The sequence below is a fragment of the Schistocerca nitens genome, chromosome 2, assembly GCF_023898315.1.
Source record: "Schistocerca nitens isolate TAMUIC-IGC-003100 chromosome 2, iqSchNite1.1, whole genome shotgun sequence".
NCBI classification, from domain to species: domain Eukaryota; kingdom Metazoa; phylum Arthropoda; class Insecta; order Orthoptera; family Acrididae; genus Schistocerca; species Schistocerca nitens.
In genome coordinates this window covers 70,478,749-70,503,247 of record NC_064615.1, presented here as the reverse complement: position 1 = coordinate 70,503,247, position 24,499 = coordinate 70,478,749, and the positions used below count along the sequence as shown (strand labels likewise).

The 24,499-nt window shown below is 39.6% G+C and overlaps 1 protein-coding gene across 1 annotated transcript in view; it reads left to right on the top strand.

Annotated features, from left to right (window-relative positions):
- The window catches only part of LOC126235723 (chromatin complexes subunit BAP18), a 49,117-nt gene extending 26,596 nt beyond the window's left edge, over positions 1 to 22,521 (top strand). The window contains exons 3-4 of the mRNA XM_049944494.1: positions 8,857 to 8,955; positions 22,170 to 22,521. Coding sequence (XP_049800451.1) covers positions 8,857 to 8,955; positions 22,170 to 22,401 — 331 coding nt within the window. The 3' untranslated portion in view covers positions 22,402 to 22,521. The remainder of the gene's footprint in view (positions 1 to 8,856; positions 8,956 to 22,169) is intronic.
- The last annotated feature ends 1,978 nt before the right edge of the window (positions 22,522 to 24,499 follow it).

The window sequence follows — 24,499 nt, the reverse complement described above, 5'->3', positions numbered from 1 at the left end:
ATGCACGCGTTTTAGCTCACACACGCTGGCGTGAGGAGGGAAGGACTATACTGACGTGAGGTCTGGAACATGCCAAGGAATTAGAATTCAGAAAGTGGACGTAATTAGTTTGATATTTAACTTTAATCCATTAATGATGAACGTCGCTCTTGACGGTACATGATTCACAATATTATCTGTTCAGAATACATTCGTAGTAACTGAATATGGCGCCTTGCTAGGTCGTAGCAAATGACGTAGCTGAAGGCTATGCTAAACTGTCGTCTCTGCAAATGAGAGCCTATGTAGTCAGTGAACCATCACTAGCAAAGTCAGCTGTACAACTGGGGTGAGTGCTAGGGAGTCTCTCTAGACTAGACCTGACGTGTGGCGGCGCTCGGTCTGCAATCACTGATAGTGGCGACACGCGGGTCCGACGTATACTAACGGACCGCGGCCGATTTAAAGGCTACCACCTAGCAAGTGTGGTGTCTGGCGGTGACACCACAGACATGACCTGGCGACATCATATCCTTGCCACATTGTATGAGTGAGGTCCGGGGCCCGCTCCCGATTTTTATCCAAAACTTCCTGTCGCTCCGTACTTTCTGTGTCCAAGTTGGTGCCCTCCTTGGTTCCATCCATATCCAGGAGAATGGAGTCCCGCAGGGCTCTGTATTGATTGTCTCTCTATTTTTAGTGGCCATTAACAGTCTAGCAGCAGCTGTTGGGCCTTGCGTCTCACCTTCTCTGTATGCAGACGTCTTCTGCATTTCATGCAGCTGCTCCAGTACTGGTGTTGCTGAGTGTTGCCTACAGGGAGCCACCCACAAGGTGCAGTCATGGGCTCTAGCCCATGGCTTCCAGTTTTCTGCCATGAAGACAAGTGTCATGCATTTCTATGAGCGTTGTACCGTTCATCTGGAACCAGCACTTTACCTTAATGATGATCCACTCACTGTTGTGGAGACATATCGATTCTTAGGTCTGGTTTTCTACACTCGTTTGACTTGGCTTCCTCATCTTTGTCAGCTTAAACGGAAGTGTTGGCAGCACCTCAGTGCCCTCTGCTGCCTGAGCAACACCAACTGGGGTGCATATCACTCCATGCTGCTGCAGCTCTACAGAGCCCTTCTTCAATTCTGACTTGACTGTGGGAGTGTGATTTATGGTTTGGCGACACTCTCAGCATTGTGTCTGCTTGACCTATTGTGCCATTGCAGAGTTCGACTAGCGACAGGAGCTTTTAGGATGAGTCCGGTGACAAACGTACTGTAGTGGAGACATATCGATTGTTAGGTCTGGTTTTCTATGCTCGTTTGACTTGGCTTCCTCATCTTGCTGGAGTCCCTCCATTGAAGATCAGACTTGCACAACTGCTCACTAGTTACATTGCACACATTCATAGCTCTTGTGAACATCCTATTTACTGTCGTCTTTTCCCAACCACACTGGTTCATCTCCTGCATAGGTAGCCCTGTTCAGTGCTAATGGTTGTGGTTTGCGTGCGATCGCTTCTGTCTGAACTGGAATCCTTCCCTTCACCACCTCTCCTCGAGGTTCATTCACGTACACCTCCGTGGTGTAGCTGAAGGCCGAAGCTTCGCCTGGACCTTTCACGTGGCCCTGAGGACTCCATTAACCCTGCGGATCTCTGCTGTACTTCCTCTTGATTCTTGAAGTGTTTTGGGGCTCTGAAGTGGTTTACACCGACAGCTTGATGGCTGATGGTAATGTTGGCTTCACCTTTGTCTGCAGAGGCCATGTTGAACAGCATTCCTTGCCCAATTGCTGCAGTGTATTCACTGCAGAGCTGACGGCCATATCTCGTGCACTTCAGTATATCCGTTCATTCCCCGAGGAATCATTTCTTCTGTGTACTGACTCCTTGTGCAGCCTACAAGCTATCGGACAGTGCTGCCCTCACCATCCTTTGGGGGCGTCCATCCAGGAGTCCATCTATGCCCTGGACTGGTCCCTTCGTTCAGTTGTGTTTGTGTGGATCGGAGGACACGTCAGCATCCCAGACAATGAACTTGCTGACAGGCTGGCCAAACAGGCTATGCAGAAACCGATTCTGGAGATGGGGATCCCTGAACCTGACCTGCGTTCTGACTTATGCCGCAGGGTTTTTCGGCTTTGGGAGACGGAATGGCATAACAGTACGCTCAACAAACTCTCAACAAACTGTGTGTCATTAATGAGACTTCGAATGTGTGGAAGTCTTCCATGCAGGCCTCTCGCAGGGAATCAGTTGTCCTCTGCCGGCTATGCATTGGCGACCCAAGGTTACCTCTTGGGCCATGAAGACCCACCTCAGTTTTGGTGCAGCACCCGGTTGACAGTGGCCCATATGCTGGTGCACTGTCCCACTTTGACTGCCCAGCGATGAAATCTTGGATTACCGGACTTGTTGCCTTCATTTTATCTGACAGTGCCTCATTGGCTGATTTAGTTTTACGTTTTATTCATGAGGGTGGGTTTTATCATTTGATAAAAGTTTTTGCGCATCTCCTTTGTCCCTCTGTGTCCTCCACCCTAGTGCTTTTAGGATGGAGGTTTTAATGTGTTGCAGAGTGTCTGGCTTTTCCTTTTTATTCTCGTGGTCGGCCAGCCCCTGTAATCTGCTTTCTTGTTTTACTCTTTTCTGTTTCTAGCGTTGTTTTCTTGTCCTTTTTTGTTCCTTTTAGTGTTCATTGCCTTTCCTTCGTTCTTGTGGTTTTTCCTTTCTTTCCATTTTGTGTTATATGTCTCGTCTGTTTTATTCTCACACCTGTGGCATTGTTTTATTAGGAACAAGGGACCGATGACCTTGTAGTTTGGTCCCTTCCCCCCTCTTTTAAACCAACCAACCAAACTCCTTTGACCTTCATCAGTAATTTTGCTCCCCAAATAGCAAAACTCATCTACTAGTTTGTGTCTCATTTCCCAGTCTAATTCCCTCAGCATCACCTGATTTGACTACATTCAGTTATCTTCGTTTTGCTTTTGTTGATGTTCACCTTATATCCTCCTTTTAAGACACTGTCCGTTGTGTTCAGTTGCTCTTCCAGGTCCTTTGCTGTCTGACAGAATTACAATGTCATCGGAAACCTCAAAGTTTTTATTTCTTCTCCATTGATTTTAATTCCTACTCCAAATTTTTCTTTTGTTTCCTTTACTACTTGCTCAATATACAGATTGAATAACATCGGAGATGTTTCCTTTCATGTCCCTCAACTCTTATAACTGCCATCTGGTTTCTGTACAAATTGTAAATAGCCTTTCGCTCCCTATATTTGACCCCTGCCATCTCTGGAATTTGAGAGAGAGTATTCCAGTCAACATTGTCAAAAGCTTTCTCTAAGTCTGCAAATGCTAGAGATGTAGGTTGCCTTTCCTTAATCTACCTTCTAAGATAAGTCGTTGGGTCAGTATCGCCTCACGTTTTCCAACATTTCTATGGAATTCAAACTAATCTTCCTTGATGTTGGTTTCTACCAGTTTTTCCATATGTCTGTAAAGAATTCGTGTTAGTATTTTGCAGCCGTGACATATTAAACTGATAGTTCAGTAATTTTCATACCTGTCAATGCTTGCTTCCTTTGGAATTGGAATTATTATATTCTTCTTGAAGTCTGAGGGTATTTTGCCTTTCCCAAACATCTTGCTCGCCAGATAGTAGAGTTTTTGTCAGGGCTGGCTCTGCCAAGGCTATCAGTAGTTCTAATGGAATGTTGTCTACTCACAGGGCCTTGTTTCGACTTAAGTATTTCAGTGCCCTGTCAAACTTCTCATGCAGTATCATATCTCCCATTTCATTATCATCTCCGTTCTCTTCCATTTCCATAATATTGCCTTGAAGTACATCGCCCTTGCATACCTGTAGACCCTCTGTATACTCCTTCCATCTTTCTGCCTTCCCTTCTTTGCTTAGAACTGGTTTACCACCTGAGCTCTTGATATTCATACAAGTGGTTCTCTGTTCTCCAATGCTCTCTTTATTTTTCCTGTAGGCAGTATCTATCTTACCCCTAGTGACAATATGAGAGAAGGAAAGTTACTACTCACCATATAGCAGAGATGCTGAGCCGCGATAGGCACAATGAAAAGATTCAAACAATCATAGCTTTCGGCCATTAAGGCCTTTGTCAGCACTAGACACACATATACACACGCACACACACACACACTCACGCAAGTGCAACTTGCACACACATCTGCAGTCTCAGAGAGCTGAAACTATACTCATTTGTAGTGTAGTTTCAGCTCTCTGAGACTGCAGATGTGTGTGCAAGTTGCGCTTGTGTGAGTGTGTGTGTGTGAATGTGTGTATGTGTGTGTACTGCTGACAAAGGCCTTAATGGCCGAAAGCTATGATTGTGTGAATCTTTTTATTGTGCCTATTGCGGCTCAGCATCTCCGCTATGTGGTGAGTAGAAACTTTCCTTCTCTCGTATTGTTACATTCCATCCTGGATTTTCCATTGTTTGATTTTTACCCCTAGTGATATATGCCTCTACATCCCTACATTTGTCCTGTAGCCCTCCCTGCTTAGCCATTTTGCACTTCCTGTGGATCTCATGTTTGAGACGTTTGTATTTCTTTTTGCCTGTTTCATTTACAGCCTTTTTATATTTTCTCCTTTCATCAATTAAATTCAGTATCTCTTCTGTTACCCAACAATTTCTACTAGCCCTTGTCTTTTTGCCTGCTTGATCCTCTGCTGCCTTCACTATTTCATCTCTCAAAGCTACCCATTCTTCTTATACTGTGTTTCTTTCCCCCGTTCTTGCCAATCATTTTCTAATGCTCTCTCTGAAACTCTCTACAACCTGTGGTTCTTTCAGTTTATCCAGGTCCCATCTCCTTAAATTCCTGCCTTTAATCTAAGTTCATAACCAATAGATTGTGGTCAGAGTCCACATCTGCCCCTGGAAATGTCTTACAATTTAAAACCTGGTTCCTAAATCTCTGTCTTACCATTTTTTAATCTATCTGAAACTTTCCATTGTCTCCAGGCCACTTCCAAGTATACAATCTTCTTTCATGATTCTTAAACCAAGTGTTAGTTATGATTCAAGTTACGCTCTGTGCAAAATTCTACCAGGCGGCTTCCTCTTTCATTCCTTACCCCCATTCCATATTCACCTACTACTTTTTCTTCTCTTCCTTTTCCTACAATCGAATTCCAGTCTCCCATGATTATTAAATTTTCGTCTCTCTTTACTATCTTAATAATTTATTTTCTCTCATCATACATTTCTTCAGTCTCTTCGTCGTCTGTGAAGCTAGTTAGCATATGAGCTTGTACTACTGTGGTAGGTGTGGTGTGCTTCATGTCTGTCTTTGCTACAATAATGTGTTCACTATGTTGTTCGTAGTAGCTTATCTGTGCTCCTACTTTTTTTATTCATTATTAAACCTACTCTTGCATTACCGATATTTAATTTTGTATTTACAACCCTGTAATCACCTGACCAGAAGTCTTGTTCCTCCTGCCACCGAACTTCACTAATTCCCACTATATCTAGCTTTAACTTTTCCATTACCCTTTTTAAATTTTCTAACCTACCTGCCCGATTAAGGGCTCTGACATTCCATGCTCCGATCCGTAGAAATGTATGTGCAAATCGTTGATGCCTTATTAATTGACAGTAAGCCACCTGATAATGGAGGTACAGTCCTCCAGAACACACAGTAGAAAGAAAAATAAATGTGAGTGCTTACAGCAATTTGCTTTTTCAACTAGGTGCGCGTCATTTATGACGGCGGCCGAGTTTAGGTTCGTTCTGCGCATCTGACGTCACAAAACAGTCAGCCAATAAACAGAGAACGGCGTTGCCAGAGCTCGACTGCAGTGCAGAGCACGGACGAGTGTCTTCAGTTTTAGAAACGTTCAGTCATAAATAAAGTAATTGAACAAAAACAGAGTCTTGATAGCAGACTTTCTTTTATAGAAAGTTTGGAAAAAGCATTATTTATACCAATTGCTTCATATTCTACTAATTAATTAAACCAAACAAGCAATAAGCCTCCCAATTCAAGCAAGGAAAGGTATTTGTATCATTCTCACTAATCGCTTTTTCGCAATAAAGAACAGCGGTAATTGTTTATTCACTATTGTACTTCGACGAAACGCGAGTAATTCATAGTCATACCAACAGTGTTTGTCGGTATTGTGCATGATATTTTAAAGTCCTCAGGGAGACGTATTAATAGACGAGCTGCAGTAGCGTAATGGTTAAAGTGAATGACTGCTAAGCGGAAGGTTCTGAGTTCGAACCTTGTTTGGTGCTTAGTATTTTCTGTATTTAAAAACAATATCAAAGTGTATTACTTCATGAGTTTTATTCGTTTGAATGAAATTTTTTGAAATTTCTAGTGGCAACTAATATCGACCATACGGAAAGTAACGCTATGGACTCTTCAAAATTTCGTGCAATGGTTTACTACATCTAATGCTGCACAATAACTGCGTTGAACTTCAAAACAAAATTAAGTCATTTATGGGGGGAAGGTATCAGTCAAGAAGGTGTGTAAAAATAAAATTTTTGGGCCAAATTGCTTTTGTGAAATCGAATGATAAAGTGTGTCAAAGCAGTCAAAACACCATGTGCCTGCACAGGCGAGCAGTGCAATGATGACAAAATCGCGCACATCGCGGAATGCGGGGAGCACGTCTCTGTAGCAGCGAAAGGGTTAATGCGGCCGTGGTGGCTTTATTTCATAAACTGCGCGCTCCCCCCTAAACGTAAGTTTGCAAACTATATACTATGGCGCTGCTTCTCTTGGCGCATACAACTGGCAACGCAGGAATCTCCCGCGTCTGGGTGGGCATTCGCGAACCTCCAAGATAAATGAATTGAACATAATATTCATTACAGTCACAGTCAAGCCTAACCTAAAATGTATGCAACTGAGTGCTCTTGTTTTCTCCTTTCCTGTATGGTGCCACAGGTAGAGAGATATTAGTATCTGATTTTCAGTACCATGCAGTACTAATATTATTTCAGAACCCCTTATCTTATTTTCCTTTTCTGAGGCTAATGAGTTGATACATGTGCATAAAAGTCTTATTATTTTACATAGAGTTGCAGGTAGTTTCTTCTTTCATTCCACACACACACACACACACACACACACACACACACACACACACACATTATGAAATGTTGTATTTCATTATTTATTCTTTTAGTTGTTATTATTTATTTGTCAGGCCATACATTCAGTACAGTTTGTAGTGCATTTCCAACAGTTCATAATAAATTTGTAATATGTTTTCAAAAAGTTATACTCCAACATTAGTGGAATATGTTACTTTACTTCTGTTATTGTCTCTGTGTTGTTTTCCTTTACAAAAGCACATGTACCCATAGTACAAGCTAACAGCTGCAGTTATGTTATATATACTTAAATCTTCGTCTAATCCCCATTACAAAAACAGCATTGTGTTGAACGTGAGCACTACCAAGACCAACCCATCAACTAGGGAACTATTGTTGAGTTGTTGTTTCACGTGTAAGGTGTAGTATGCAGAGGCTTTATCACATCAGAAGTAAATTGCATTCTTTGTAGCCCAGGGAGTATCCTTCAGTTGTTCAATTACCGTACTCCCCTCTCCCCTCCCCCCACCCCACCCCCCCCCTCCACCCAAAAAAAGCAACAAATAACATTGTCATTCATTCCTCCAAAATAAAAGTCACAGATTACTGTCTCAAACTTGAAGATGTTGCGCATGCTGTAGGTCAAAATGTAAGAAGCTTTCTGCATGTAATGATTACCATGCATGTAATGTATGTATGCAGACTGAAGCGGCAAATGAAAGTTTGTACCAAGGCTGGTATTCAGACCCCGAGTCTCCTGCTCACTAGGCAGTTGCACTAACTATGCCACACTGCACAGTGACTTCGCACAACTGCATGGACTAACCTAGCATGCCTCCTTCCTCAATCCAAATACCTTTCCGTGCTTCAGCCCACTTGATACACCCTGTTCACCCGAACAGCATTGCACAGTTAATCAAACTGTATTGGAATAGCATCTCAGCCTTGACCGGGAACGAGGGATTGTGCCTTCATCAAATGAAATACCAAGTGCGCTGAAGAGTGAATGGAAATCAGGACTGAAGAGGGAGGTGTGCGAGTGTAATCAGTGCAGTTGTGCAAAGCCACTGTGCCAGAGTGGACTAGTGATTAGCGCATCTACCTAGTGAGCAGGAGACCCAGGTTTGAATCTCGGTCTTGGTGCACATTTACATTTGGTGCTTCAGTCTGTGTACATACAGCACAGGTGCTTGGATGTGAAAAGGTTTTGGGATCCACACAGATTCACATGTGCCATACACGTGTTGGTGAAGCACTAGATGTGCAGGAGGTGGTTGCATGCTAGTGGCAGAACTGTGATGGACGCTATTTTTAATGTGTTGTTCTTCTGCTCGTGTGTTGAACCCGTCCAGGTGCAGATGTTGATTAGGCAGTTCACTCCTTTCATGCAATGTATAATAACTGGTAAATATGTGATTATCTGGAATTTGAGAAGTTGGAAAGTGCAGTTAGCATTCTTTAACAGAATAAGATACACTGCCATTGCAGTGTCTTTTATTTGAATAGATTATCCGTTTATAATTAGCATTTTTATTGTACTCTTAATGTAATTGTAGTCAAGTATGGGTATTGGTTCTTCACAATTTTAAAATAATAGTAGTTTACATATTAAAACTATTCATTGTGTCTTTTACAAACAATTGATAGTCCTTCAATGTGAATCACTTATTTTCTTTTCGTTGTTTCTCTCTTTTTGTTTGTTCATTAGTAGTATTGCGCGTTGGCACTGTTTACTTAAATTATTTACTGGTATAACACAGTAAAAAAATTTCTTTTTTTTTTGTGGCAGTAAATGGACTGATGAAGAAATAGAAATGCTTCGGCAGGCCGTCAAACACTTTGGTGAAGAACTTACGAAAATAAGTGAGCACATTAAGGGCAGAACTGTGTAAGTTAATGCAGCATGTGGGATCTTTTTCACTGACAAGTTTGTGCTGCTCCACGCAGACCCAGTTTTCTTTATTTTATAATCATTATAATACACTTTAAGTTTGAACGTTTTTTGGTTTCCACGATGCTAGAACTAACGAAGTAGTTTTTTGTGGACCAATGTTTGTTCATTATCGAGCTAGTTACAAGGTGAAAGGTCTATTGAAAGGTCATTTAACTCCAAAACTGTGAAGAATTTAGTGACATGTCAGATTAACAATGCAAGAGTGAATGAACAGACAGTTTACATACTTAACAAGGAAGACTTTATAAGAATAAAGGTGTATTAATGTTTCAGACTAGTTTCTTTTCTTCTAAATATATTTTTGTCGTACGATTCACTATATGCTATATCCTTGTTATTTGTGGAAGATTATTGTGTAACGCTGGTGCACAAAAAGGAATACAGGTTTTAGTGGTAGCTGATGTCAGCAAAACTCACCTGATAGTAATAATAAGTAATAATAATAATAATAACAACTATTATAAATGCCGTGGGTCATTTAAACCAACTTGTACAAGAATCTCGTAAATATGGTGTTAAATGAAAGACAGAATCTGTTAATATTGAACTCCAAAGAAGGTGACGTATATAAATTTATTGAAAACATCCGGCACTCAGAATTTTAGTAGTTCAAGTGGATGTGAACTGTACAATACAGATGTACAACAAGAGCACTCTAGAAATAATGTTAACTTGATGAACTGAAGGGGGAAAGATCAATGTGGAAATGAGTGATCACAGATTAATTAGTCCCGTAATTACTTGTTGCTGCTTTGGATTTAACCCTCTATTGCATGATGTTGTTATATTTTTAACAAACTGTTAGTTTATATATAATATTAAAGAAACCACTTGTATATGCATTGTTTTGACAGGTCATCACAAATGAATTGGGTTCTGAACAATTGGTAAATGTCATGGTTATTGCACTTGAAACATGTAATAATTGAAATATATTTACAGTTAAAATGAACACTTATCTTTTGTTATACAACTTCTCCTTTGCTGTGACTGTGGGTCATGTTACACTGGTAATACAACTCGAAGCACTGTTCAGTAGAAACTCTCTTGTGTAGCACTGTTCATTCAGTAGAAACTCTTTCTTGTAACACTATTCTAAGACAAAGTTCACAAACATATGCAAGGAACTTGCATATTAACCTGGAGTGTGACTGGTTGTCTCTAACTCTGTTTTTGCTGGACACGGTACTCTTCTTGCTGCTTTCTGTGCACGTGTGTGTGTGTGTGTGTGTGTGTGTCAGTCTATTTCAAGGCAGGCCACCGATGGTGGCGTGGAGAACATCTGTGGACGTGTCTCGCTACTTGTCTCATTGCTGTAGCCAGTGATCCTCCGGTAGCAAGGAGCATCTTTGTGGTATTGATAGTAGATGCCAGCACCACACCTATCAACTACACAACATTCATAATGATGCTCTGTGGCAGTGTACACAGACTCGCCACATTGAGGTAGATTGTGATTAGCATCATTATGTGGACAGAAACAGTTCAAAATCCATAATCTTCACTGAAGGTCGCATGTACATAAACACTCTTGAAAGCAGCTGAAAGAGTGAGTTACTGCTGCCACTTATATCATCCCTAGTCAGTTTTGTAAGGTATGTAAAATGAGAGCACAGATTATGTTTCTATTCCTCTGTTATTTTATGGTTAATAATTAATCAATGTTTCTGGTTTGTTGCCATATGGCAACAAATATAAAATACTGAATAAATCAAAATTTCTGTGTTCAACCTGTTACATAGCATTTTGTGTGCTAGACCCTACCCCCAGATATTTTTTTTTTGCTGAAATTAGTTTCCTAAAAAAAAAGTCATCCAGTTGATTGACAAACAGCTAGTTGTAGTTAAATTATCACTCGGAAGTAATGGAAATAGAATCCTTGACAACAGCAAGAATATTATTCATACAATGTAAAAAAGAAATTTATAATAAATGTAAATACAAAAACAGGAAATTGTGTTGCCTGTTATGCTGCTTAAGAGACAGATGAAATATTTAACGCAGTTCAGAAATTACTCTGTGTCAAATTCTATTCAGATGTTTCTGGGTTCTGAGATGGAGCAGAACACACTAGTTACACTATATGCAACTTTTCTCCCTGTTGTCTTAACCCATTCGCCTACAGGCATTTTGGTGGTTCCATTTATTGCACTTCAGTGATGGGTACAGCTGACAAAGTGCTGCAGCAGCCTCATATTTTGTCTGGAAGTTGCTGCTTTCTGTAGTACTTCTATGACCACACCAGTAGATGACAGTAGTTGTACATTTATGAAATTGAGTCCATCAACTGAGTTTGCAAGCATTCAGTTGTTTCATGAGCTCAGTGAGTGACAGCATGCTCAACATGTACTAAGAAGTAGCTGTGAGAATTCTGTGTTTTTTGGAAGAAAGTGTTTGTAGTGATTCAGACAGTGTTGAAAACATTGATAGTGCAAAGGTATATTGCAAAGCAAAGAAAACAGTAGTGGTATTTTTTATAATGGGCAAATTGAATGTACACGACAAAGTAATATGTTAGTAGAAAATTACAGCTACAACAGTGGTTTTTGATCCAAGCAACAACACAAGTTCTTTTCCTGTAACAGTGAATGAATTGAAAGTGCACTTTTGCCTCTGCATCCTTCTGTTACAGACAATGAAACCTCCCATTCTAGATAACTGGTAAAGAAGAAAAATAATTGAGACTTCAGTTTTCGCTGAAACACTACTACTAACAAGGAGACCGCACTGCAATAGGATTTTTGTAATTTTTCATATTAATAATATGTGAAGTTCAGAAGTCAAGTATTAATTGGCCAAAGCAGTTTGATGCAACCCTCAAAAATTCTCGAGAAAATTGACTTTCAAATTTTCCGATATTTTTTTTTTATTTTTTTTTAAATTTTTTTTATCGATGGGCGGCTTGGCTGTGGTACAATGCGCACCTACCTTGTGGGAGGGGGGGCTGGGTTCGCTTCCTGGAGAGTGCAAAATTTTAAACAGAATTGCATGTCCTACAATCATTTTGGGGAAGCATAGAATACATAAAAGTGGAAAAAAAATTGATAGTGCTCGAGACTGGTAATTGTTGGTTTTGAGTCATGTTTTGGCTCCCCCTCCCCCTTTTCCATTTTCCTCCCCCTTTCGTTCAGTTCAAATACCTATGCCATTAAAATAGAAAATTCATCAAATGAAGGGGGTTTATGGCATAATGATGTAAGTCAATGCTACCCATTTTGAGAAATTGTATCATTTTGTAAAACATTGTACAGGAAAATAAGGAAAGTGTAATAGAAGTACAGTCGTAGACTTGGTCGCTGGTCAGTCACAGCAGAGACTAAGTTGTTCGCTCATGGTGGCCAATATAACAGGCTGCCATTAAGAATTCTAAGTCCAGCCATATGCATGATTTGGCAACACTGCAGGGTGTGGACATGTGTATGGAGGACATGCCATCATTATTCTTGAGCCACTAAAGAGCTGTATGTGCTTGCAATCTAGAGGTAAGTGCTGTGCAATGTAGATATGAAGTTGTGAGTTTGAGACACCTCAATGCCTTACTTTTTTAAATCGTATTTCAGGCGCCTGCTAAAGTTCTGTCTGATAGAACCTCAGATATAATTCGCTTCACAGTCTAATACACCAGTAACAGCAAAACTTGCAGAAAACATTCCACCAAACAGCTTATTTATGGCTACATGAAAATCAGAACAGTTCATGCTCGAGAGTTGCCTCATCCTACACCGGCTACTGGCTGCCACGCATATGCCACCCACCGCTTAATGCCAGGCACCATGCAACAGCTGAATGTGGTGTGGTTTTCCAGCAGAATGAGCAGTATATTACTTTACTAATTACGATATGGAGAGTAGGCAGGAAAGCAGGTACCCTTTACAGCAGTGAATATTTTCGCGCATATGCGCATATCTGTATTTAGCTGTGACTGCCAGGTGCCACAACTCCTTCCTGAATTTAGGTACTAGGCAACACAACTGTCGAAACAGTTCAGATGTCATTCTGCAAGTCATCAGGAGAGAGACTGAAAATCTAAATAACATTGTGTTCAGAAGCCCATTCAATCCAAAATTGAGTATTGCTTAAGGTAATTGAGAGTTAAGGCAATTAAACTTTGATAATACCCATATGAATATTTTGATAGCAGAATGTACCTATTAATGCACAACTATCAGGAATTAATTAAGATCAAACTGCAAGAACTCGAAAAAATAAGTAAAGGCTGTGCCCTTTACTCTGTTGTGTTAACATCTATTGTTATTTTGGATCTCAGTCATAGGCAAACAGCATGTAGAAATTCATTCATAAGGCACTTTTCGCTTTTCTTGGCATGTGTCATTAACAATTATGTTGTAACTGTTGTGAGTTGGTGATAGTAACAGCTGAATGATCAGAGTGATATGAGTGCTCAGTAAATCTGATGGTGTTATGATTTCCTCTTGGTTTGAATGACATTAGTGGTGACACGCGTACTCTAGTACTGAGTACTTAAGCAAGAAAGTGTGGGAGTGTTGGTGCTTCACCTTCCCTGATACATTGCCTTATGTTTCCCTCAAGAACAAGCAGAGAGGGGAAGCAAGAACTCCTAACGTTTTGAAGGAAACACCTGTCAATATGCTCAGTGTAGCATATGAATCACATGTATTATTAGCACCTAATAGGCGCAGAATTCATTCTTGTGCTAAATACACTAATTCTACAGGTAGTTCCTTAACAAATATTACTGTCTGCTATGCACCTGAAATGTCACTAACTACACATTTTATATTTTACAGTTAATATAATACCACTATGCCACCCAGATACAATTTTTAACGCTGTTGCGTGGACTTGGCCAATCCACATTCCCCTCTTCCATAGTGCCATCTATCCGTAGTCCCTGTCCATGTCCTCTGTACTTGCTACTTTGAGATATCAACAGGGGGTTGGACATAATTATGCATTCACACTGAATGTGCTGGAATCATTGCCCATCGAGGTGAATCAGTATTATGAACGCATAGTGTCTGTTCTTTTGAACATGTCCAAGTGGTGTAGTGGTTAATGCAGCTGCCAAGTAAGCATGAGATCCCGGGTTCGAATCCTGGTCTGGCACATATTTTAACTCGTTGCCATTGATGCCGCACAAAGTCCTGATGCAGCTGATATCAATAGTTCCTTTCATTTCCTCCTCCTTCAGAGTTACATAATATATGGATCCCACGCGGTGTGTGTCCTTTCGAATATGTACAAAAGAACACACACTATACATTCATATAATTAATTTGGTTGCTGGGCGGTGGATCCTCCACATTCAGTGTGGATGCACAGTTATGTCTGACCTCCTGCAGAAATCTCGAAGTAGCGAGCATGGAGGACATGGACAGGGATTGCGGATCGGTGGTGTTAGTGGGAATGTGGGTTGGCTGAGAGATGTGCCAAGATAGACCTCACATTTGTGATGTACACTGTGTCCAGGTGATGAAGTGTACTTGCTACGCAACTGCGTAGTAAGCAGAAGATCCCGCATTCGAATCCCAGTCCGGCACACATTTTCGCTCGTCACTGCTGATGCAGCACAAACTCCTGATGCCGCTGATATCAGTAGTCCCTTCCCCTCCCTTCCCTTTCCTTTTCTGTCTCCCCCCTCATTCAAAGTTACATAAAATTTTATATGAAATGCCATCTAGAAAATGTTTGACTACTGAGTGATAGGCAATAGACTTCCAGGACTTTAGCTGAATTATCCTACTATGTTTTCTAGACTTGTAACTTTGTCGAAATATTCTGAACAATCTGCATGTAATAAGTGACAGTAAGTTGGAAAATTGCATTTTCGACTGCAAGAAGTTTATTTTACATGTAAATGACAATGGCTAGGAAACCTGCCTCTTTCTGCCTGTGCTTCTACTACAGCAATGTGAGAATGTTCACGTTCTTGATGCCTTACTAGTTGTGACTGGTTTAATTTTAACAGCTTTTTGAGCCCACATTTTCTGCCATTGTATGTGGTTTCCAATACAGTAGCCTTTGTTGATGGGAACTTTGTTATTTGTAACTTACAAAGTCACCTTGCGGGTGTTCACACCTTGCGGTCAATGCTGTGTTGTTGTCTTTTCATTCCTCTATTTTGGGGATAGTGCCAGTGACACTTATTCCAAGAAAAATATTTTCCAAGTCTGCTATTATAGAAAAACATGTGTTGCCTACTTATAACATTGACGGTATACGCACTGGAGATGCTCCAGAAATGTGAATGTTGTCTGATGATTAGCTGTTTGGTTTTCAGTACTCTTAGGACAGAAAAATGCAAATAATTGTGGCAGTTCTGGATGTGTAATGTTTAGTTTGCAGTCGGTGCACATTAGTAACTATACTCTAGTCCCTAACCTTGTTACAGAAATAAGACTCAGTAACATATGCTTTTTGTATTCCGAGCCTCGGCAGCCACATCTTTAAGACAGAATAACTGTGCAGCCAACTCAAGCACCATAGGCTGGTTTTCTTCTTGCTAGTAATCTAACTGAATCTTGGCAACAACACTGGATATGTTTGGCAACTATGTGAATGACGAGTTACTTCCTGGCTGGCACAAAATTATCCTGCTAAATTCAATTGATCTATTCGTCCCACTTTCGTTGAATAACGTGAGTGATTTGCATATAAGGTGTGAAATAAGTTTGTCGTTGTGTGATTTTGAGTCCAGGAAAGTTGTTCCATGTGGAGATTGCAACTAATTTCATCTTTTACATTACAGTTTAGCTGTCGTAGCCACAACTGGGGCAATAAGGGAGGCAGCGAAACTATAGCTTTTCCCTAGCACTGAAGTAACATTGTCACCTATGAAGTAAAGGTCATACGTGTATCAGTTTTGTTTTTCAGAGCTACAGGCAACCAGATCTAAAGTCAACAAGGAAATCTTATTTATTTTATTTATGAACTGCCACATTTCTGTACTGCTTGAGAGTGACACAATACAGCGAGTAAACACAGACGATTTTGAAGTCCATTGTGAGTAATAGCTTGCTCATTCGTGCCGATGTAAGCTCATTGGTGTTACGGATACCTTATGTTTCATAACAATAGACTTTCGGTGTATGGTTTTCGTGGTAAGTAGCATTTCATTTCTATTAGCACAGTGTGTTATCTTACCATTATTTTATCTCGGACAGAAATTAATCATCAACATACTATTCTCTCATGTTATCTAAAAAGAGTCGGACAGTGCTCAGGTAGTTTACCAATTGCCTGTAGAATTCTACAGGATCTGGATTAAAGATGACATCAAACCAGGTTTGAATTGCAATTTTTTTTTTTTTCCAGAAAGGCTTTTTGATAAGGAGCAAGAATGATAAACAGTCAAGGACATAAGATCAGAAGAATAAATGCATTAGGGATTACCTTTGAAACAAACTCCTGGATAGCTTTGTTTGTGAAATCAGCAGAGTGCATTATCTTATAGTAGCGACATGTGATGCAGTTTCATTGGTTGTTTTTATTATGCTTCACCTGAAAGGCATGTTAGTTGTTGGCAACAAATACCAGCTGTGTGATAGGCATGCCCCAGGGGAGAGGTCCACAGTGCACAAAACCCTTTTTGAGCTACTGGAGGCAAAATATTATGTTCAGACTGATTTTGCTTGAGTACATGTTTTTTATTAGGTCTCAGCAGTTAATTTCTTAAGAAGTTAACATAGAAGCATCATAACACACCACCAGTAACAATACGGCATAGGAATTTTCAGTGAGCGAACTGATGTCCTTCAAGAAAAAATGCAGCAATGGTCATTCCTTTGACTTATGTTGCTTTGAGTTAGATCATCCAGTACTCCCCCAGACTTCTGAACCTTGCCTATTGAATACAAATGTCGCACAACGTTTAAATGGTCATGGTTCACCACAAATGTTTGTTATCAAGACTTCCTGAAGGGCAAAGCCATTCATGCCAGAACAATCTGTCTTGAAAGAAGAAAATCGTCTTCTGACGTGTTTTCCCAAAAGCACTCACTTCACACACAATACAAAGGTTTGAAGCTGTTTGTGTTGCATTCACTCTTCTATTAAACCCATAGCCTATAGTGAGTCTCAAATGTTGATAATACACTCAGTGCAGCGATCAGCTGGTCTGATGACATCTGGCATAAGGCAGTGGGTGGCGTATGGCTGTCTAACGTTTTTGATGACTAAGAGTGTGTGTAGTGTATGTGCAAACTCCCCACTTCTCTTACATGAGTTGACTTACTTGGGAATGCGCAGCTGATCTTCTTCTCTGGATAGCCGGCGTCTGGAATCTCTACAAACTACTTCTCCGAAGAAGATGCTAGTCACAGGAACCTTTAAGACTCTCTCTCTCTCTCTCTCTCTCTCTCTCTCTGTGTGTGTGTGTGTGTGTGTGTGTGTGTGTGTGTGTGTGTGTGTGTGTGAAATAATGAGGTACTCGAAGAATACTTTTTAACAACTATCGGTATATTTGAACTTCCACAAAGAACGAAATTCACACTTCTCACATAAACAATTGACTTCTTGTAAGTCACTTGTGTCGTCTCACATTAGAAACAATTAAGTTACATTTACAACAGAGTTGGCTTGATAACCATGACTATTATACAGGAATCATACACATGTCCTGCCTCTAGCAAGTTCAAGTTAAAAGTTACTTAAAAGTCTTCTCAACTAATACGTTCTTTTGCCACTAACAATAGTCACAGTTATAAAACAGCACAGAATAACACAGAAGTTACTTGGGTCTGCTGTGTGCTTTCATTACGACTTCCATGGCGCCACCGAGAAGTACTTGTCGGTGCCGTTCGACCGCCATGTCTACCGACTTATCACGATAAACTTCAGACCTGTGCATACAGACAGGTGATGTGCAGTAGATAGGGTTTCTTTCTCCCACGCACATTTAAAATGTCGTGTGTTTGAGATGGTGGAAGGCCGAGTGGTTCTAGAATTTACGCAGAAATTCTCGAAACACTACAGCTGGTGCCTGGTAGCTATTGTAGGCCAAGGAAACTCTTGAGCACGATCTGTTCTGATCTTGTCGCAGCCACAAGCTGTTTGGTGGAATTATTTCAGGAGGCTTTTTTTATTACTGGTGTATTAGTGAAGCAAATTATGTTGGAGGTTCCATGAGACAGGACTGAAGCAGACACCTGAAATTCAAATTAAATAAGGCATCAAGGGGTCTCGATCTAGCGACTGCATTTCTACATTGCACGACAATTAGCACTAGTCCACAAACACATAGAGCTCTGTAGTGTCTCGCGAAGAATGACAGCTCTTCCTCCATGCACTTCTGCATCCTGCAGTATTTCCAGATCGTGCATATTATCGGACTTGGAATTCTGAGTGGCAGCCGGTTATATTGGCCACCTTAGTTGAATGACTCCAACTTAGTCTCTGTGGAGGTCAGCTTTTATGTCTGTATATCTTGGGATATTGAGTCTGATAAGGGATAGTGTTAATACTGGAACATTAAGTGCAATAATGTTACTATTATCACAATAATTATTATAAATTCCATCAGGTAACTTTCAGTTAACAGTACCTGAGCACAATTAAGTGTAGTAATAGTATATTATCATCATAATGTTATAATACAAAACTTACCTGAAAACAGTTTTGATAATGTTAAAATAAAACAAACTTTTCTGTGAAACGATAATTATAATAAAGAAAGAAAAACTTCCCAGTGGCAGCACAAAAATCTTATTTTGTTTCATGGCATTGTGGTGCAAGTCAGGCATACTTCACTTTGCCATAACATGTATCATACAAACCATTTCATAAAAGAACTTATCCTGCCATCTACCGTATGTACTCGAATCTAAGCTGCACTCGAATCTAAGCTGCACATGAAAAATGAGACTCGAAATCAAGGAAAAAAATTTTCCCGATTCTAAGCCGCACCTGAAATTTGAGACTCGAAATTCAAGGGGAGCGAAAAGCTTTAGACCGCACCTCTAAATCGAAACAAAGTTGGTCCACTTTAATATGAGACACAATTTAGGTCGAATGAATGAAGATACAGCTACAGTAGTTTGGTTCGAGTCGTAAGCTTAGCAGTTAAGCTTTACCAGGTAGCCGTTGCTATGCGTCAGGCGCTCCATCCGTATTTATACAGGTACCCTTCCTTTTTCATGTGCTTCGTCTGGTTTGAAATGATTTCTTGCTTTTTTTTTTATCTGATAAGTGCCGTTCTCTTTGTTATAGGTGTTTACGTCACTCTAAGCTGAAAATGCATTATTGTACTGTGTCATGCATTGTTTGTTGCATTTTGACAATGAGTGTTTACGGCCTGTCTGCTCGCGGCATGGCTTGCTTTTGTGCGCGCTACCGCCACTTACAGTAAAAAAAAAGAGGACTTATCTCATTAGCAAAACAATTGCATGAGACTGCCATTTGTTGTTACTTACACTGCTGCTTTCTTTGATAATGGTCAACAAGAACCAAATAATATACTGTGTTTGACAGAAGATGTTCTGAACGAGAGTTTAGCGAAATTTTTTTTCCATTTGAAAATCTTTGCAGACGTCTCTTTAGTACATGACATTCTGCACAGAAATTAGTCATCTTAGATTTAAAAATCTAGTCAGTTGCCGTGCTTCATTTCTGACAGTAACACTATTCAGCATAAGAATAATACGAATATAAACATTACGCATTATGTATATTCTTCCGCATGTTCTGTTATCTCACTCTAGTTTCATAGTTTATTAGGCAGACAGGATTTAAATGAGATAGCAGCAAACATGAATGAATATGTGGCAAAATGTTTACATTTGTATTATTCTTATGGTGAAGAGAATACTGCATGTGATTCACAATTCATAAAAGTTCCTGTTAGCAACCATCTCTTGAAAAAATTCAGAATGTAGAGTTGGCCGTATTGACAAACATCCCGAACAGTCTTGCCAGTCAGATTTTCATAGTATATTGAAAGGCTGCTACATTCGAAGGTGAACAATATGGAATTTGTATTTACTTCATTGGATAATGTATGAAAATGCAGTGGTCGAAACTTGAGGCGGAGAAGAAAGCTCGATCGTAAGCCGCAGGTGGGTTTTTGGATTACAAAAACCGGAAAAAAAGTGCGGCTTAGATTCGAGTAAATATGGTATGATGCTATTATGCATGCAAAGACGTACCTCACTATGCTATCCAAAAGAGTGCAGTTTCTACTATATTACATAGTACTTAACTGATTTTTCTCAGAATTATAATCAGATCAATATACAAGCCTTTCAAATATATACTAGTTAAATATATCTAATTGTCATTTTTATGAAAAATTCATGTCTTTTTATTTTTTATTATATATGCACACAAAAATCCAGTTTTCATTGCAAATATAAGTTCTTAATTACTTGTCTTTTATAAAATATTGTTAATAAAGGTGTTTCAAATTAAAAATAAAAATAAAAATTATTTTTTTTCTTCTATATCCATTTTAAACTTTGTGGAAATGCTCATAGAGTATGCACCTTTGTTTGAAAATTTATGGCACCTAGGAATCAAACCCAGGCCCCACACATGGCAGGTGAGCATTCTACCACAGAGCATACGAGACATCAAAAAAGTGACTTTGATTTAGAGTATTAAAGACTCCTCGAAAACTTCAAAGTTAATTTTCTTGAGAATTTTTGAGAATTGCATTGATCTGGTTTTGGATATTGATATTTGAGTTCTGAACTAGATCCACTATAAATGCAAAAAGAAAATATGGAAGTCCAATTGTCGTGTGGTCTTCTCATGAGACAATTCACAGCAGTCCCCAGGTATTTTTGCATTGCTACTTTTTCATCAGAAATACTAAATGATAAACTGAGGAAGGTACGAAAATAATTCCTTAATTAGACATGATCATCAAATTTCAAAGAATGTTTGTTCCTCAACATTGATGAAAATGTAATTAAATTTAGGGACGGACTTTCATATGTCCAGTACAATCCATGAAAGAGACCTAAATTTGACATATAAATATATAACGTTGTCCTTCAGAAAGTAAATACTGTCACAATCTGAAGATACGCACTAGAAAGGAAAAAGAAAGTGGTAATTTCCTGCCAGTTGTATTCCAAATGTGTGCAGCAGTGTTCCACCAGTAAATGGTACTGCTCTCCCAACTGTTCATTGAATTTGCTACCCAAGTTTCTATAAAATCAGGTTATAAAAAAGTACACCATTTATCAATGCTTCATAGTACACTGGAGAATGTGGGGCTGCATAACACTGGAAGAACAGAGATTAGACCTAATTGTTTTATCAGTTACAGTGAAGAATGGGTGTAGGTGACATACACAGATTGTTGTCTGTCCTCTTGTGGAAATGTATGTTGAGGGGTATAAGAAGATAAATTTCTATCTTCTGGACATGACAAGGGTGCAAGCATAATCTACCATATACTGAACACAGCACACTACAGGATGAAGTTCACTATATTCCAGCTCACTGTAGCAGAGCAGATTTTGAAGATTGTGATTCTCCCTGACTGCCTCTTTAAGGGACAACCAGTCTAAGGAAAAAATTCCATTAACATTCAAGGCAGGAGTTGGGGATCTTACCCATTGAAAATGTTATCTGAGAAGAAAACCACTCAATCTAGAAACTTCAACATCTGTTATGCTTGTGGACAACACGGAGAATTGTGTTTTGAACTAAGCAATGTAAAGTGGCCCTTCATTTGGACAAATGCTTCATGGTGTACTGCACACAAAAGAACTGTGGAATTTGTGAATATTTGTGAGACAATAATTGCTAAGATGTCCATGATTTGTAATTGGTCATGTATATGCGAAAAAAATGTATGGTAAAAATAAATATGTGGCAAATATTATTTCAGAAAATCGTAGGCGACTGGGTTAATCTACTATGATTATGGTGTCAAGGTAAAAATTTGACTCTGTTCCACATGTGATGATCTAGTGAAACAGCTTATGTAACAAAAAGAAACTCTTGCCCTCCTACGTATTATAAGTGTTGTGACATGCAAATTTCACAAATTTATTGTACCATTGTATGTAAACTGAGTATGTGTGCTGTACACAGGAAACTTGTTAATTCATCATGTACTTGTGGCAGTTTCTTCATTTTTGTTTTTTGGTTGCTATTTTCATCAAGTAAAAATGTTCATACTAAGATAATTTTCATGTATCTATTTCCCCAATTTTCAGATCTCAAATCAAGACTACTCTTAAGAAGAAAGCATTTGAAGATGCAGGTCTCCCAGTCAGGACAATTACCAATGTGCAAACTCAGCAGGTTTCTCAGTCTGGAATGATGGGAAAATCTGCTGAAGTGACGCTGAACATGCTGAATGCCCATGAATCAGAAGTAGATGTTGAAGGGTTACCAGAAGATGTGAAATTGGAGTTTGATGGGGCTACAGAAGAAGTAACCTCATAAAACTCTACTTGTATTGTGTAAACATGTTTCACTGCAATGAACGTTTGTGATATGCAGAATAATTCATTTTCATCCTGTAGATATGTTTTGTAACTTAATGTACCTTGAGGAAGCATTTGTGCAGCCTCTAACCGTAAACTTGTTACTGGAATCTATGATGAAACTTATAAAAATAAAGTTATTTGTTCTTGTGTCTACAAGTGAAAAAAATATTTTCTGTGAATGATTCTTCTTATAATGATTAAGCCAGGAACTTGAGGGAATGATGACTAAAAGGGAAAGTCATATTTCGGAGGAGTGAAGTTAAAATTTCTGTCCAGGCTACGTCTTTAGATTCTTCATGATTTTCTGAACCCCCTATAGGCAAATGTTCGGTTGGATACTGAAATAGACAATTGTTGGTTCCTTCATCCATACACTATGTGAGACGGCTCACCGTCTTCATGTTGACATTAAATTATTAATATTCTTTTTCTAAAACTGGATAATAAGTCAAATTGGCTCAGTCTTTCACAGCCAATCTTCAACAATCTAACCTCTACAGTATCAGCCATTCTCTGCCATCTCCTGAAGATGCAGCCCAGTCAGGTATTTGACAAATCTACTGGGAAAGTAGGAGAGCATTTCTGGAACTGTGAAGCTTAGAGCCAGTCAATGATGCATGTTAAGATCGTAATTAATTGCTTGTAAAAGACAAATGTATTAATTAATGTTTCTGTTTTGCAGTTTGTTTAAAATGTATCAATGAGGTAGTAAGAGGTTGTTATTTACTATAACAGATTTTCGCAACAGTCAGACAGGTAACAGTGAAGCGATTAACTTGCTGATTCAGTGTTGGACCACAGGAATCAGTGAGTAGCCTAGTTTCTGGAACCATCTGTGCACTATTGGTTGCAGAAGCCAGCATCCCACAAGTGTACTGTGTCAAATATTTAATTTGAACATTATCCACAATATTTCTTGCTATGGTATTTCTAACAGGATTCCAGAATTTGAAGCATGAACAGCTGCTAGCATGAGTTTCTTAGAAGTAGATACCGTAGGGTTTGTGAAGCAACTCAAATCGCTTGATACGGTCAAGTCTTCAGGTCCAGATTGTATATCGATTAGGTTCCTTTCAGATTACGCTGATACAATAGCTCCCTACTTAGCAATCATATACAACCGCTTGCTCACCAACAGATCTGTGCCTACAGATTGGAAAATTGCACAGGTCGCAGCAGTGTTTAAGAAGGGTAGTAGGAGTAATCCATCGGACTACACACCTAGATCATTGACGTCGGTTTGCAGTAGGGTTTTGGAGCATATATAACATTATGAATCACCTCGAAGGGAATGATCTATTGATACGTAATCAGCATGGTTTCAGAAAATATCGTTCTTGTGCAACGCAGCTAGCTCTTTATTCGCACGAAGTAATGGCTGCTATCGACAGGGGATCTCAAGTTGATTCCGTATTTCTAGATTTCCGGAAAGCTTTTGACACCGTTCCTCACAAGCGACTTCTAATCAAGCTGCAGGCCTATGGGGTATCGTCTCAGTTGTGCGACTGGATTCGTGATTTCCTGTCAGGAAGGTCACAGTTCGTAGTAATAGACGGCAAATCATCGAGTAAAACTGATGTGATATCAGGTGTTCCCCAGGGAAGCGTCCTGGTACCTCTGCTGTTCCTGATCTATATAAATGACCTGGGTGACAATCTGAGCAGTTCTCTTAGGTTGTTCGCAGATGATGCTGTAATTTACCGTATAGTAAGGTCATCCGAAGACCAGTATCAGTTGCAAAGCGATTTAGAAAATATTGCTGTATGGTGTGGCAGGTGGCAGTTGACGCTAAATAACGAAAAGTGTGAGGTGATCCACATGAGTTCCAAAAGAAATCCCTTGGAATTTGATTACTCGATAAATAGTACAATTCTCAGGGCTGTCAATTCAACTAAGTACCTGGGTGTAAAAATTACGAACAACTTCAGTTGGAAAGACCACATAGATAATATTGTGGGGAAGGCGAGCCAAAGGTTGCGTTTCATTGGCAGGACACTTAGAAGATGCAACAAGTCCACTAAAGAGACAGCTTCTGTTAGAATGTTGCTGCGCAG